Source organism: Emydura macquarii, unplaced genomic scaffold (genome assembly GCF_026122565.2).
Source record: "Emydura macquarii macquarii isolate MOO-44397 ecotype Brisbane River unplaced genomic scaffold, CSIRO-AGI_Emac_v2 contig_3343, whole genome shotgun sequence".
NCBI lineage: Eukaryota > Metazoa > Chordata > Testudines > Chelidae > Emydura > Emydura macquarii.
In genome coordinates, this window is record NW_027133480.1 from 6,269,757 (window position 1) to 6,287,187 (window position 17,431).

The window sequence follows — 17,431 nt, forward strand, 5'->3', positions numbered from 1 at the left end:
AAAACCGCTATTCTCCATTATGTTTGACAAGGAGTGAAGATTTCAGAGTAGTGACTGGAGAAAATAATCTTATTGCTTTTAAGTTTAAAAATCAACGCTAATCTTTATTTTATGTTCTCAAATGTCCCTTAAATTCACGCCTAGGGGAAACAGTTTGACATATTACTACATGTACACTACCTGTAATGAGACATCAGTGAAGAGTGCCTGTAAGAGTGCAAAAATCTTTACAGACATGAGAATAAATAGCTGTTTCCAAGGAACTAATTACCATTGCTCGAGCTCTTTACCTTACGAGATTCACTGGAGGATGACAGTCATTTAGCATGACTGTGTTGATTGCAGGAGATGACATGAAATCATGAACATTTTTACTTAAATGTATAACAATTAAAAATCCCCTGGAATCAATGGAGCTACATCAATTTACACCAATTGAGGTTCTGTCATATATATATTTTAACTGAGTCTAGTGATCACTAAAATTACCATTAAAAACCCCAAAACAAACAAACAACAAAATGACCCACATCAGTTGGAAACTAAAATTCACTATTTCTCTACTAGGTAAGTATAGCACTGGTAGTGCAAGCTCTGCTTTAACACTGGCCTCGTGGGGAACATCTCCAGCAGTAGGCTAATTAGAACCTAAACTTCAGGCTAAAGCTGTCAATAGGACTGTCAATAGCAATTTTGTATTTTTGTGAAGCAGATACTTCTCCATGTGGACAAAAGTGAGACCAAAAGCTCATGTCACACAGACCACTGAACGTTCTTGAGTACAGAATGACTTTTGGTCTCTACCAAAGAGTTGGATTTCAGTGGGAGATAGGTCCACACCAAATCCCTGGTTTTGAACACCCATAATAGAATTGTGGATAGATAGATCTAGACTCAGTTTTTTTGTCTTATTCCATCTCTACTATTTATCAATACCCTGATCCGTGTTTTTATTCAACCCATTCAATTTTTATTTTGAAATCAAAGCATCCATTAGGGCCAAAAGATGTGATGATAGTGGCCAAAATTTCAGACCTGAATGCCAAAACAAGTCACTTTCTTTCATTTTAGGCTCCTTAATAAAGGTGACCAGATTATCAGAGGCACTTCAGTTCTCACTGAAGATAACTAACTTTCTGCACCCAATTTTGAAACTGTTGACCATGGGATGGGGATGGGGAGTTGAGACATAATCTCCAAAGTGCTTTAACTTGCACAATTTGAAAATGGAAAAAGTTAAAATAATCTTTTCAGCTAATAAATTACATCAGTCAGTAATGCAATACGAGTCCTAGCATATTATCTCCCTTCTATCAATAAGTGTATTGTACTTAAATCATTCTAAAATTGTATTATATAGTATTAGCAGTTTCAAAGGCATCAAATTGTTACCCTTCATATTATTATGGTGACTTTTATATTGTATTAGCAATTTTCATTTTCCCCAAAATCATAATATGTCATAATGTGATCCAGGAGCCTTCCATTCCAATTTCTAGTATCCACAAAGAGCTTTTTCAAGCTGAAACTGATAGAAACCCAGAATGCTACTCAATCAGATAAGCTAGCAGGAGAGACTATTTCTCGTTTAATTTGGTTAATTGAAAATGATCCTTCAAATCAGATGTGTTTTTCATTTATTCTCAAACCAAAAACTACAATAAAGACAACTGAAGCAGTGACAGAATGCAATAAAATATGGAAATTCATAGTTAAAAGGACACATTTAAATAGTCTATTTTACTTTTTACTGTATTCCTAACACAGCTTTTGAAGCCTAAAAATCTCCAAATAGATAGGAAGTTATATATATTTTTTTTTACGTATAATTCTGTTTCTTTCATTGCGCTGGGATTTGCAGTTGAATATTACAAACTTTCTATGTGGACAAGAATCACAGTGAATGCTGTCACTCCTGATAGGGGATGAATCTTTTTAGATTTCTACCCTTTCCGAATTATCACAGCTGATTTACCCTGATATGTATTTTGGATTAAATTCTGACCAAATACAGCAAGATTGCAGAGTTGACTCAATTTTGAATATGACCAATGAAAACGTATTACATGAATGGTGCTGATGATTTTTTAAAGTAGACCATAGCCTTAAGGTAAACTTGTTAAACAAATATGAGAATAGGTAGAATAGGTCACATTACATTACATAGTCTCTCACATGACAACTGAAAATTGTTCACATGATCTTACAAAAGCAAATTGGTAGATGTACTCACAATTGCCCCATATTTTTAAGTAATTAAACTTAAGCAATTTGAAGCCATTACAGATAAACTCCTGCTTCTAAGTAATTTGACTCTTTAGGAAGAAATATCTTTTTTTGCTGCCTTTGCATACTGTAATTAGAGTGTTGCTTGAGTAAGTATGTGGCCTGTGTACTTTAGGTACTATAATTAAACTGCATTTAAATGTAAATTAAACTACAGTAATATGTACAGAGCTTCTTATAGACAATAGCTTGCTGACTCCAAAACCACTAGAATTATAAGTGTAGATTCAGGACTTAAAACATGCAATAAGGGTTCAAAGTTCACTGCAGTAAAATGGGAATCTTTCCATTCACTTCAGTGGTACTTGGATCAGGCCTTAAACTAGCTACTGAAAATATATCACCACTGTATAAACCAATGAAAAGAAGAGAATTAGAGTATGAAGTATAAACCATTTCTGCTGATGTGTATCTGACATGACAGTGTGAAAAAATCAAGAAAAGCAACACACATTAATATACGTGAACTAGCAAACTCTAGCATACATACAGTAGCCAAACTTGCTATGCTTTAAGTATAATGAATTACGGTTGAACTTTGATGAAACTGGATATTAACATTAGCATAAGACCTAATTTATATCAAATGATTTGTGTGTCAAAGGAATAAAAATTTACGTAGGTAAGTTTACTTTCAATGATGGAAAATTGAAAATCCAATGAGGAATATGACAGGTTTTCCAAACCATGGCTGGAATCAATTATTCTTATCACATGCAACCAATTTTGACATAGTAATCAATTGAATGGGCATTTCCTACAAAAAGTAGCTACAAGGGGTTTGAGGCACTTACTATAGTCTATTGGTTGGGGTGCTAGGGACTCAGAAGACCCAAGTTCAATTTACTGTTCTGCCACTGACTTCCTATTTGAGGTTGGGCAAGTCACTCCAAGGATGGGGCGGTCTTAGGCTCAGAGTTACAAAGCTAACTTTAGGTGCTGTGCCTCCTAGTGGAATCCACAGACCTGAATTAGGGGCCCAGGCTCTCTATATAGTGCATGGGGAAAGTTAAGCGCCTAGGAATGGGATTCACGGAAGCCAGCACACTGATCAGGGAGCTGCCTGAGCAAGCAAATAGGAAATGGTGAGGACAGAAGCATGGCTTGAGGTCCACCCCTCAAAGGGAGTTGGAGGGAAGCACCTATCTCCACTTGGGATTCATAGCCAGCCATGAACTTTCTCCTGGAGGTAGGCACCTAAGCCAGATCTGTCCCCTCTCACAAAAAAAAAAAGTTGGTGTAGGAAAGGCATTCTCCCCAATACCCCAGTGGTTAGGGCACTTGCCTGGGATATCAGAGAAACATGTTCAAGTCCCTGCTCCAGTGAATAAGTATTTTATACAAAGTGGAACACCCTCAACACGAGAAACAGAAAGACACCCACCCCAGAATACCACATAGCCAGAGCACTCACCTACATGGTAGTAGGAGAGGTGCGTTCAAATCCCTGCTCTGAATCAGGCAGAGTGGGGATTTGAACCTGATTCTCCCACATCCCAGGTGAGAGCAGGATGGCACCCCTGCACTTGCACCCCACAAGCAGGGGAGTACCTCATTTGTGAATCCTGCTCAGGCTTACATTTTTCAGGATGGACTTTGTCTATTTATGAGCTCACTTCTCCTCTCACCTATAACTGTACTGTCAATATCTTCAAATGAATTGCCATAGTCTTATACTGATGTGAAAGGTAGAGCCAGGACTACTGAGTCGAATTCTCCTCTTTATTTTGGACTCTTGGTGTTACTCAGGCAGCTGAAAAGGGATAGATAATTGGTGTAGAACAGGGAAAGCTGACTCCTACATCATCCCCTTAAAGCTCTCATGCTCGTGCTATTCTCGGGTGGCATAACAAGTTTATAGCTAGCTGGTATACTTAGAGAAGCCCAGAGATTGCTGTCAAATATGCCAGGGCTGAGTCCAGTGTAGAACTAGATCTAGGATTAAGAGCTGCAATTCGTTGTTCTGTGGCCCACCCGTCTCCAACAACACAACTGAGAATCTGATCTGTGTTTTTCTGTAAGGCAGCTAGCACACTTTTGTGCATTGTAAAAATAATGAATAGTAATATTCCCATGCTACAAATAACAGTTTAAATCTGAGGCCTTACTACAAATACAGGTAGAAGGACTTTTCAATGACATATGTCATGACTTTCAACCCCTCAGAATCACTAGAAGACATTCATAACCCCAGGTATACAGTGGGAGAGCTAGGATTGTTAATTACTTAAAAAAATTCAAAAAACTTAAAATTCAAAAAGCTTTTAAGTACAGTACAGTACAGTAAAAACTGTACTATACATTGAAGGCCAGATTCTAACTGGTCCTTATGTGGGTCCACAATGTGAGGGAAAAAGACCATCACCCAACAGTATGTGTAGCCCAAAGGAGTGCCAGCCACAATTCCTGTCCTTGCACTCAAGGGAACAGGGATAGCTCCCACCATACTCCCCTGATGGCACACAAAGCCCAAAGGGAGCTGGGAGGAGATGGAGCCATGACTCTGTTGTCATTACCCACCAGCCAGTGGAGCTGGCTGCCTTTATGGAGTTAGGGATGGAGAATACGCTACAGCCTTCTCAGCAAGAAATTAGAGGTGGTATTCTGCCACCTTGATAATGCATCCTGATGTTGTCTCTGGGGTGGGGTATTTCTGATCCCTCTCTTACTACATGCTATGTGACATCATTTTTAAAATAAATTTAATTTGAACATCTTATACACACAAGTATGCTGGCACAGGGAACCCACTGCACTTTAGAAGCTATATTTCAGTTCGAAGTGCTGCTGGCAGTTCAGTGACTTCACTGAGTGATTCAATGATGTGGAAACAACAATGACCAGGTATTGGCTTGAGGATACATATGTTCACTTGTTGGAGCAGTTATCTGGAGAGACTGGAAATACACAGATGGAACAGTTGATGGGATTTCTATCATCAATGGGGTACACAGACTACCAGAACAATGGCTATTATTGCAGCAAAGTCCTGTGGACCATTCTCTTATGTATCTAATTAATACAAATAACCTAAGACAAAAAAGACAAATAGAACAAAGAAAGGAAGATCAATTCCATTCTATGAAAAACTGCAGTTTATTTCTTAGAAAATCTTAGAATGCTTTAGTTTTTAATGCAGCTACAGTCCAAATGTTGATATATTTACAATATATATTTAGACTAAGTGTCTTTAAATAAACTGGTAAAAGGTAGCTTTCTAAAGATCCATTGGTGAACCTATAAGTGCTAATTTTCCTGTAGGGTAATTTGACCAAGTCAGGAATTCCTTACATGTTAGTAGAAAGAATGTAAAATTCAAAAGAACACTGCTGAAACTGTGTAGCAATTTGTGTATGTTTGCTATGACATCGGAGAAATCAACACATAAGGTAGGTCAAATCATTGAGGGATTGGAATCACAACAGTGAAGTTTGAAGGACTGCTAGATTTTCAGGCCAAATCTTATTTTGTTTATGAATCATACCTTTGACTTACTACTTGGGAGAGTAAGGCAACCATGCCTAATCAGGACAGTTATTAAAAAAACTGGAAAATGTAAAGGTAGGTTCAATTGTAAGTCTCTCAGTGTCCTTTAAGTTATGTGCATATCTTGTCACAAATTTCAAGTATGATAAAAATTGCACTATTTGTTACACTTATGCAATATATTTTTCAGGCAAGAGTGAAAAACCTGGCTATCAAACTCAAAATTAAATATTTAGGCAGTGTACTTTATAGACAGCATGTAATGCACATTTACAAGGTGCTATTTTGATGTCTACTGCTATGTAAATTTACTCCTGATAGCAGTCTCTGTTGCTTGTGGATCAAATTACCCACAGAGGAAAGAAAAAAAATGAGGACTTGCCATCCTTTATGTACAATTCTCTATGGATGAAATTCATTTGTGGTGTGGATAGCCAATATAAAGCACTCTACAGTACCTATTCATCACACTGGAGCTTCCCTGATCCCTGCCCACTCTGTGCTTGCTGTGGAAGTGGTCTCTGCACTAGCTGCACAATGAGAGCTGTGATAAGGAATGGCTGGAGGTAAGCCAGAGGAGCTATGTTTAGTGCAGACAGGCTGCTCTAGCGCACTGGGTGGGGAGGGCTATGTTACTATTCTGTGGCCTGGGCCCCAGGGCCTGGGCTGCATTTGACTACCTTATCTTAAATGGCATTTATGTATTTGTTTTAGAACAAAAATACGTATTTCATGGACTTTGCAAAAAAAAAAAAAAAAAAGACAAAAAGGTAGGTCAAATTTTGGGTCTCTCAATTTTGACAGTGCCCTTTTGAATGTAAAGAAGATAAGAGACCATAAAAGATTCACCTTTTAAAAGATGAATAAGTAATGGAAATCCAACCAACCTGGGACAAATAATCTCTATTCACAAGTAGGCAGTGGAAGAGTCACTATTTAACCTCCTGACATTCTCGGTAGTAAACTTTATATTATCAACACACTGAAATGGAATAGGCATAGTTTTCTTGAGATTAATAAAGAACAGGCTGTGTCGGGAGTTCTCGAAATTCTTAGTTCAGGCATATTAACCGTGAGATCTTTTAACACTTTCCCACCCTGTCTTTTAAAAAACCCATCTTATTAGAATATTGAAAATATCCACAGACATGGATAGGATGAAACTGTGGCCTATTGAAGATAATAGCAAAACTGACATTGATCTGTATAAGGGCACGATTCCACCCATAATGTCTGATTCTCCTTTCACACTGATATAATCAAGAGGAATTCCAGTTAAACCAATAAAGCTATGGTGGTAGAAAAGCAGTGTGACTGGAAGATAATTAGCCCCACAACGTTCACTGAGGAAATGTAGAAACACTTTGTCTCCACTGTTCAAAATTAGCCCAAAGTATATCAGTTGATATCTATACATACCCTATTCTGCAGGCAATCCTTTTATCATCTTATATAAAACCTGCATTGTTAGAAATAGCTGACTATTGTTTGGGGTAGGAAGGAATTCCTCACTAACCATCCTCCAGAATGCCTTTATATCTTTTTTACTTTGTTTTTGATTTCTTGCATGGAACTGTTTTGGTCCTGGCCGGTGTGATGAGCAAAAGAATACTGGATGAAGGCACGTAATGAAGGATAAATCCAATAACACTAGCATCAGAAGCATCTTGAAATATAGTACAATATAGGAGATGGTTAAATGGGCACAGCTCCACTGACTTTGATGGAGTTTTGCCCAGTTAGACCAACAGAGAATTTGACTCATTAAGTAAAATCCTGCCCCCATGGAAGTCAATGGCAAAACTACTATTGATTGCAGCGGAGTCAGGATTTCATCTAATGTTTTTAACAGTAATCATCTTTCCTGAAAGCTTAATTCATTTGTTCTGATGTAAACAATTTCCAGTGACAAAAAGAGTAGATGGTGTCTACGGAAAATGGCTCTTTTGAAGCACATAGGTGCAAACAAAGGAACAGACATCTTGATGATTGCCATCACAGTTGATGCATGCAGATGGCTGTGCAATGAAAAACAAATTAGTTTCTTCTTAGTGCCATATCAATAGTAGCCTTTGGCTTTCCATATGGATTAAGAAACAATAAAACTTACTTATTTCTCTTGGTTTTGGTGCTATGGTCATCATTTACTTCCTCTGGACAAGAACTATCACTTTTATCTGCTAAAAAGAAATGCATAAAATTGAAATTATTAGACAGTTACTATCTAAATGAGAGTAAAAGCCATAGAAAGCCCCCTTAAATTGTCCTTTTGTTCTGATACTTACTCATAATATTTGATATTTTCTGCTAAGATTTTTTATTTAGTTTTAGAAGATACATTATAAAATCCTCAAAGTTGAGCTCCTCAAAACAGAATAAATACCAAAAAAATGACAATTTTCTAATTTTTGCCTTGAAAAGCTTTTCACTGTCAATTTGTGATTTTTTTTAATATCACATTTGGCTGGCAAACTGAAAAATATAACCACAGAAATGTTTATATAACACTGTTATTTCAATCCTGAGAGTGAATGATTTGAGAATCCTCACTTCCATCAGAACTGCTTCTCTTTTCCTAATTTTCATTCTAATGTAATTGAAATGTAATGCTGCTTTCTGGTTAAATCTGACACACTGTGTGGGTATGGAAGCAAAGTTAAGCAAATATTATGGATTCTCAAATTCACAGTGTACCAAAACCTACTTTGGCCTGGATACTCTTCCAAAGAGGGCTTTGAGATAAGGTTTTTATTCATAATGAATGTGAAGATTATTGAGAGGACATCCATTTTTACAATTTCAAGCACTTCATTGTTTTTTCCATATACAAATTTCAATCTCCAACATAAAAGTGCTTTGAATTCAAATGCACTGGTTACCAGAATTTACTTCCACTCAATGCCTAGATTGATTTTTGGATTTTTTAGGCAGTTTAAAATGGCAAAAGATCATCCTCTATGTGCTGAACTCAGTATATTTAAACAACAGAAAGATCAATCCTGAGGCTCCCTGCAGCAGACTTCCAATCCTGAAATTCTGCATTAAAAAAAAACCAAAACAATTTCATTTGCAACTTTAAAAATAAATGTGAATCCACATTTTCAGAGATTAAGCTTAATGAAAGCCACTGCCTTACATTGATCCGTAGGGTATAATCCTAGCCATGTTGAACTCTGATTTTAGTGGGGTCAAGTTCTCATCCCTGAAGCCTATTCTAAGAAATCATACTAATATTAATATGTTAATTAAACTATATTTAATAACATACATTTTAAAATTATTTTAAACCAGTAAGTCCCTTGTATTTGTGCTAAATACTATATTTACATTATGGATCCAGTCCTCCTTATATGAGGCCATTTACTTCACAGGGAGCAAACTCTAGTCCTTCATTGTTTTTGTCTCCTGGTTTTGAGGAATATTAATTGTGGATCAATGAACAAAGCATAAGCTACAGCCTAAGGGAGAACTACGGAAATATAAAAAGCCTCAAAATCTCTGATCACAGAATTTGGAGGTTAGAGACAAGAGCAGAGACTGTAACAGAAGGAAATATATACCAGGTTAAAATTAAACTCTGCTGACTACAGAGTATATTAAGGGGAAGCAGAAATGAATGACACTATAAAATAAAAAGGGTATGGCTTATACAATCCTTATGAATACAATCAGCACAAGCATTATGAATATACTTTGACATATGGTAATGAACCTAAGTAGGGTTTTCAGTAACAGTGCAATGCATGAAGACAATATTCCCTGGCTGCTAAATTCCTCTGTAAAGAAGCCTACATAGAAAACAATTTGGGGACTCAGAAGATAGAGTAAAATAATCCAGTCTTGATATTATAAAGCCATTAATCAGGAGCTATTCATCCTGCTGAGTCAGCAGTGATCTTAACTTTAATAAATTCCTAAGAGAGTAATATGTAATCTTTTAACAGCATACTTGATGTTGCTTTCAAAGAGAATTCAAGTTAAAAATGATCTGAAGTTCAGGGCTGATTGGGCAAGCACAATCCTATTTCTACAAATGGCACCACTTGTAAAAAAGCCATGCTCAGCAGGCATCAAGGCCAAATAAAAATCAATTGTCTCTTATCTGAGGTAAGCTTCAACAAGTAAGCAGGCATCTTAGACCTAAAAACACTTTATCACACAATAGATAGCCCTCTCAGAGTTGACTAGAAGATTTACACTGCAAATGTTATTAATCTCAATGTGAGACCATGTTTCTTGAATAAAGAATGTAGGGACAGCAAGTAGAAAGAATATGAGCTCAGTCTGAAGTAGTAAGTTTCTTCCACTCTACATCAGAACAGGATCACGAAAAATATTCATCAAAGACAGTCCAAAGAATATGTGAAATTCTGAAGCAAATGAAGGTTGAATATATAAAATCTACTGAAAAATATATAAAAGACCCCATCTAGTTCTCGAAAGAAAGCCATCTCTCTGTTTGTTACTGCTATGAGACAGATATGTAAACTGTAAGTCTAAAAAAGCTAACAGAATGTTATGAACCATTAGGAAAGGGATAGCTAATAAACCAGTAAATATCATAATGCCACTATATAAATCCACCTTGAATACTGAATGCAGTTCTGGTCACCCTATCTCAAAAATAAGGTGTGTTAGAAATGGAAAAGGTACAGAGAAGGGCAACAAAAATGATTAAGGGTATGGAACAGCTTCCATATGAGGAGAGATTAAAAAGACAGACTGTTCAGCTTGGAAAAAAAGACATCTGAGGGGGGATATAAGAAATCCATAAAGAGAGAGGTATGGAGAAAATGAATAAAGAAATGTTATTTCCCCTTCACATAACACAAGAACCAGGGGTAATCCAATGAAATTAATAGACAGCAGGTTTAAAACAAACAAAAGGAAATACTTCTTCACACAGAGCAGTCAACCTGTGGAACATGTTGTCAGGGGATGTTGTGAAGTCCAAAACTATAACTGCCTTCTAAAAAAGAATTAGACAATTTCATGGAGGATAGGCCCATCAATGACTATTAGCTAAGATGGTCAGTGATGCAATCCCTTGCTTTGGGTGTCCCTAAACTTCTGACTGCCAGATGCTGGGAGTGAATGTTGGGGATGAATCACCTGATAATTGCTCTGCTCTGTTCATTCCCGCTGAAGCATCTGGCATTGGCCTCTATCAGAAGGCAGGATACTTGATTGGATGACCATTGATCTGAATCAGAGTGGCTGTTCTTATGTTCTTATAGTGTATAGCTACTGCATGCATTTTAGAAAGAAGAAAACTGAGGTCAGAGTAGAATATATCAGTATTTTTATGTCCTGTTTCATTCATAGCCTCATCTCAAACTCTCCTACTGTTGTTCTGCTTGACTTACTCACTGAGTTATCCTGTTAACTGCAAAGGGACTACTTGCTTGAGTAAGTTGCACAAAATCTGTCCCAAAATGTTTAAAGTTAACATCACTTCTGCAAATTTTAGGTGGCAAACTCTAGGAGCATATCAAATCAAATATTGTACTATTGTTGGGCCCAACTGCAGGATCATGTTCTGTTCTGTTCTCCTTTGGGAATGAGGGACCAGAGAAAAAAATCTAATAAGAGATTTATAGCTTGATAAAAAATATTACTTGATTATAATCACTCTGTATAATCATGGGAAGGAGTGCTACACTAAATCTGATGGACTGTCCAGCTTACTTCTAATTAGTTCATTAATTGTTTGAAACATTGAAAAAAATATCACCACTAGTGTTAAATTGGTTAAGGATTCCGTGACAACGAAGAAAACAGCTGATCACTCATCATTTAATAAAAATAATTTAATTTATAAATAAACCTTACTAATATATTCACTGGGTCTGAGACGATGTTTTACACATCTATTTAATGGAGCTGTGCATCATATTTTTGCCTGAATATTAATCAAATCAAATTTCTTGCTGAATATTTGTGGAAACCGGGTGGAACAATTCATATTTGGTTTGAAATATAGCTCCTATCCAAATATGAACCAGAAAACAGTTTTATGTGCATAAAAACTGACTTTCTATTTAGCTGAAAAAAAAGTCCCAACACTTGATTTTCATATTATGGGGCACGACAGACAGTGTTGTCAAAAGAGATCGAAAAATCCTTCAATTTGGGTCCTCCTCTCATCCCAAAGTGCATGGAATGTTTTTCTCCTACAATAATTCTTATATCTAGCTTTACTATACAGTTTCAGTCTGTCTTGCTAGTGGCTGATTCAGAAGGAATAAGCCGAGAGCACAGCTTTTGGCTGGAAACAAATGGGGGGACGGGAAAGGCCTGGGCCTCAAACCATAGTTTTCTTTTCTTGGTTTCCCACATGTGCCAAGTTCCATTCTTCAGTTTCCATCTGCCTAGGCTGTTCTGTGTGGGAGGACAATGACTACAATTCTACTGAATCCCTGGCACAGGTTTCATTCCAACCAACTTTTTAAAAGTATATGTTTAAATAATAATTTGGTAATAACTGAAACTTACCTCATTAGTCTATGGGAGTTTTAGTCAACTGCTCTCTTTCAGGCAGCCACTGGATTGCTTGGATGTTTACTATGGGGTGGAAATGGGCACTAGATGGACATTTATGATAGTGTTGTTTTACCCTGGTGTATGGGACCAGTAAGTTATGTCTTATTTAGTTTTGAAAGTAGGAAAGGACAAGAAAGAAGGGAGATTGGCACAATTTCATCCATGAAAAAGTTTGATTTTATTTATATCAGAATTTTAGACCAAATAGTAGATGACCCATGCTGCCCTTGTATCTGATACACTCCTTTCAAAAAGCAAAATATTATTGCTCATAACCTCAATAGCCTTTCCTGGTGTTCCACTGGGAGATCATTTTTTTCTAGTGCATTTATATTATCTAATGACTTGGGTGGTTTTATGACATTGGATACACAAATTAAAGTAGACACATGTTTCTGACCTCACTATTCCATGAGTTGAGTGTAATATTAATAGATGAAAATGTCATTGTCTATAGCAATAAGATGATAAAATCTTTGAAAGGAGAAAGGGCTATCATGGTTGGTATTTGATATGATACAGTGGAGTAATGATACACAGCACTCACAGTAAAATAGTGTAATGGTCAAAATGTGTTAAAGTAGAAGATTCTAATTTAGAAGAAATGACAGGTCAAGGATATGCCCTCTTATATGAATGGTCTGATCTGGAAAAGTTAAAGCTTATAAATTGGCTATGAGATTTGCTGTTAAAGTATCATAGCTGCCTGTAAGGATCAGTAGGACTTGAACGTAGTTCTGCAGGGCTATCAGGCAACCGATATCCCCACATTGCCAACCAGCACCAGCTGTAACTTGGTCACCTCCTGTGTCCCACAATCCACAAAGTTTGAATGCCATGGGACATTTAGTCTCAAGTAATCAGACTGAAAGTGGTTTTAGCGATCCCTGGTTGGTTCATGGTTCCTATAAAAATCCATGAGGCATACCAGAAAGTGTTCAGGCAACAATGTGGATCCCTAGCTACCTAGCTCCCTGCCTGTCTGCCTGCCCACTCTGACTCTCTGTTCCTGAACTCCTGATATTGACCTTGGCTCTGTCTTAGATTATGACTCCTGATCAATCCCCGAAACCCCAACACCTGATATTGACCCTCAGCCTGATTACTGACTGACTATGGCTTGACCCTCAGCTTGACTCTTGACCCTGATCCTGGCTTTGACCCCTGGCTTTAATTCTGGAATCCCAAGCTCCTGCCACTAGCCCTGCTTACCTTCACCCAGGATCTGGACACTACTTAAATTGATATGGTTCTAGATTCGCCATGCCATCACAGTGGTTTGATTCTGGTGTAACTCCATTCATGTCAATAGAGTTACACTAGCGTGAAGCTAGTATTGAGGAGTGGAGAATGAGGTCTTCAATCTCTAAGTAGCTGACTATATTGTATTAAATCATACATTCCTTACCATGTCCTTACTCCAACTACTCCCATTGATTTCACAGACAATGGCAATTTTGCCCGCCTTTGAATGTGAGAAATGGCCCAGTATGAACCCATTAGTAAAGAATCATGACACCGTCATAAATCTCTCTAAGAACTAATTCTTTAACAAAAGTGGAATAATTGATAAATGACTAATCTTTCATTCATTCCTGAATTACAAATGTACTTGATCTTTTAGTAGAGTGATGCACTGATAACCTTTGATACTCAGATAATAATTATGGTTGCTCACATTTGTGTGCCTTTAATTTAAAAATTCTAATTAAACCTAACAACAGCAATTAAACTAAATACATTTGGCAACTATCTCACAAACATGCAGCTTATTTTTTTATTTAATTTATTTATTTGCTCAACATTTTCAACTAATGGGTATGCTGACAAATAATTTCTTTGACCTTAGCAGCTAATATACACTAACTATAACCTGATTTTCTGAAATACTCATACAAATCCCATTTAGATCAATGGAAGTTGAAAATTATTAGCAACAATTAAAATCCAGCCATAATTCACCAGAAGACCCTGACACACTAGTCAAGGCATACGGTCTCACACATAGTAGCATGTGAAGAAAAGGACACACAACAGAAAAGGAATTTCTTAAATAACATGTACCAACAATGGACTTGGCACTAAGACTTTTTGAAGATTAATGATAGGCTATGAATAATGGCCCTAAAGCTTGTATTATCATCTCCACCTACCCAGTCAATAATGAATCCTCCAGAATGCCCTCCATTTCCATTGCTATTGCTAAAACTGTGCATTGTGCTTCTGAACCAGAACCTCAGAAGGTTTGGTCTTGGGAGCCTTGGTCACTGTGCTTATCAGAAAGCTATCTGCTTCCTATGAAGAAAGCTTTGATTTTCTTCCAAGTCTCTTTTAAAATTGAATTTATATCTATAAAGGCAAGAAACCCATCTATTAAATGATGGTAAGTGATATATAAATATATCCCATATAGTCACAGCCTATGGAATTTTTTCCATCAAACATTTACAACATAGGTCCTGATTATTACTTACTCATATCAATTTGTAACTCATATCAACTTCATATCGTCAGTTAATTCTCACAACAATGGATTATTTAGCAATAATCCATTGGGAATTGTGTTTGTGGATCAACAATATACACTATGTTCTTTAAAAGTTACTTTTTTTTTTACCTTCACCATAGATACAGAATAAATCTCACTTGATGTACCTTTTTTGGAAATTATGGGGAATTGTTTTTACTTAGTTAAAAAATATTTTCAAAAATAATGTTTAAATTTACTTTTCTACTTCTTCTTCATGGATCACACAGCTAAAGCATAGGCGTGGATTGAAGTCATTTCACAACTGTAACTATACTATGAAATATGTTACTTAATCCATATGTGCCGATGGTGATAATCCCCCAATGCAAACAGCTAATTAAATATGAACAGTGTTTCAGATAATTGGTCTGCATGTAGACCTTTTCCTAACATGGGCAGAAAAGTTGTTGTTCTCCAAGTGCTAATGTCCAGACAGCATGGTTTAATCTTGAACCACCTGTCAAAGTACCACAATGGGGAGAGGGAAGAATAGGGAAACAGCTAAGGCCTGTATTGAGCCCAACTCCCTCACAATAGCTTGCAGCCAAGAATTATCACACAGATCAAGAAGCAACACTAAATGGAGTGACCCAGGGAAGACAGGCACCAGCTGGCAAAGCAGGTTTTTAGGGAAAAGTACTTATTTTTATAAGGCTAAATAACTGATAAAAGGGAAGACTGAGTGCCTAGCTCATGTTTCTGAGGAAATATTGACATGAGTTGTCCCAGTTGGGACTAGTCATATAAGTGGTCACCAGTGTGAGTGATTGTTGCACAACTGAGGTCTGAGTGAGCAACTAAATGGGTGGTGGTACATTACAAATGCAGTGAGTGAGCTGTAAGCAGGAAATTTGAAAGAAACAGGTGGGATGGGATAGAGTTGGACAGGGGAAATTAGTTAATTAAATTGGCCTTCCTTATGGCAGACTAGATGGCAAATCTTGGTTCTTCAGGAAGTGGTCTCTTTTAAAAATACATTTGAACCTCTTAACATGTATTACTGCAAAGCAAGATCTCTCTTCTGTCAATGCCAAGAACATCCTTCAGGAATCTACAGTGCTTGAGGATTGATTGGCAAAACCATGTCTGGACTGAAATACCCACATGTCTGCCAAAGCTTTCAGCACTCCTTTGAGATTTACTTTTGGGATTATTTTCTTACAGCTGGGTTAAATAATCATTTATTACTGTACAGCTCCGTTTGGCAGCCTGATAAATAAGACATTTGCCAAAATCATGTTATGCTAACACATTCCTAATGTGTGTCTTGCAAATGTAAGTATATTAAAGGTAGAGACAATGTCTTCCAAGGTGTTATTTTTGAAATCAAAGATTCATTCAGCATAAGAAGGCACCTATTTTTTACTTCCTTGCTAATAAAGAGAGAACCCCAATACCAATGTTATAACTTCAGTGTAAATAAAGATTTTGTTAGCAGCATCACTGTTAATATAATACTTTACACAAAATCCCACAGGAAAATCATCATTCTGATTACAGTTAACCAAATTTTCACTTAATATTTTTAACAATCAATTTTATTTAAAATAAAATGCTAAATGAGATGCAAATAATCACAGCTTTAGTTACTTGCTGAAGTTTCCAGTTTGCGTTTATGAGGTGGATCTTCAATGATTCTATTAATATCACCGCGATTCTTTAGATCCACTGGTTTCTCCCATACTGACAGCTGCATTGTAGGGTTGAAGAAGAAGACTCGGTCATCTCCAGTCCAGACTACACACCTATTTTAATTAATAAACTCTGCTTAGATAATCTCACATACACTTCAAAAACAGATATTAAACTCATGCCTAATTCAATATTCTCCATAGTCTTATACAGCATGGGTGAAATTCATCTCAGGCTGAGAACCTGCACATGGCCCTCCTACCCAACTCAAGGCCTCTCCACTATGGAATTTCTCCCCATACTAATAAAATGTCATTATCAGTGGTCAGAACAGTTGCACTCACACACACTCTCTCTTCCATCCCCCGCCCCAATAGGGAAAAAACATAAACAAACAAAAAATAGTACCAGGGGAAACAAGGATGCTTATAACAATCAAGGCCATGGTAAAGGATTACATTTCATGATATCAAAATGTATCTGTGCAGGTGGTGTGCCACAGAAATCTCAGGCTTTTTGCATAGTCACTGCCTACTGAACACCCAGATATGATAGATTCAGAGGTTTTGCGCTAGGGTTGAAGGCAACCACAGAAACCTTACGTGTCTGCCCCTGAGGTGGAAGGCCTAGCCAGAATACCATTAGGTCTCCACGGACATTGATCCCAGCAAACCCTACAGTGTTTCCATGCTACAAAGACAGAAAGGGCCTAATCCAAAGTCCACTGAAATCAATAAAAAGATTCCCATTGATTTCACTGGGCTTTGGATAAAATCTGCAATGTGACCACGCCATGACTGCTATGCAAACCAGAATTTCCTAACTTGTGTGATTCAAATGTTAGCCTGCCTCAGCAATTAGCAATTAGCTTAGTTCATCACATTCAATTTCCTTTTTAAAACAGCAAAAAATATTATTTTAATAATAGGTATTATATCACAGTGATGGATATTC

At 37.0% G+C, this 17,431-nt stretch overlaps 1 protein-coding gene across 1 annotated transcript in view; it reads right to left on the reverse strand.

Annotated features, from left to right (window-relative positions):
• Positions 1-17,431, reverse strand: part of TCERG1L (transcription elongation regulator 1 like) — a 197,021-nt gene that overhangs the window by 19,931 nt on the left and 159,659 nt on the right. Inside the window, exons 8-9 of the mRNA XM_067533360.1 lie at positions 16,436-16,590; positions 7,883-7,952 (exon numbers count right to left, since the gene is read on the reverse strand). Coding sequence (XP_067389461.1) covers positions 7,883-7,952; positions 16,436-16,590 — 225 coding nt within the window. The remainder of the gene's footprint in view (positions 1-7,882; positions 7,953-16,435; positions 16,591-17,431) is intronic.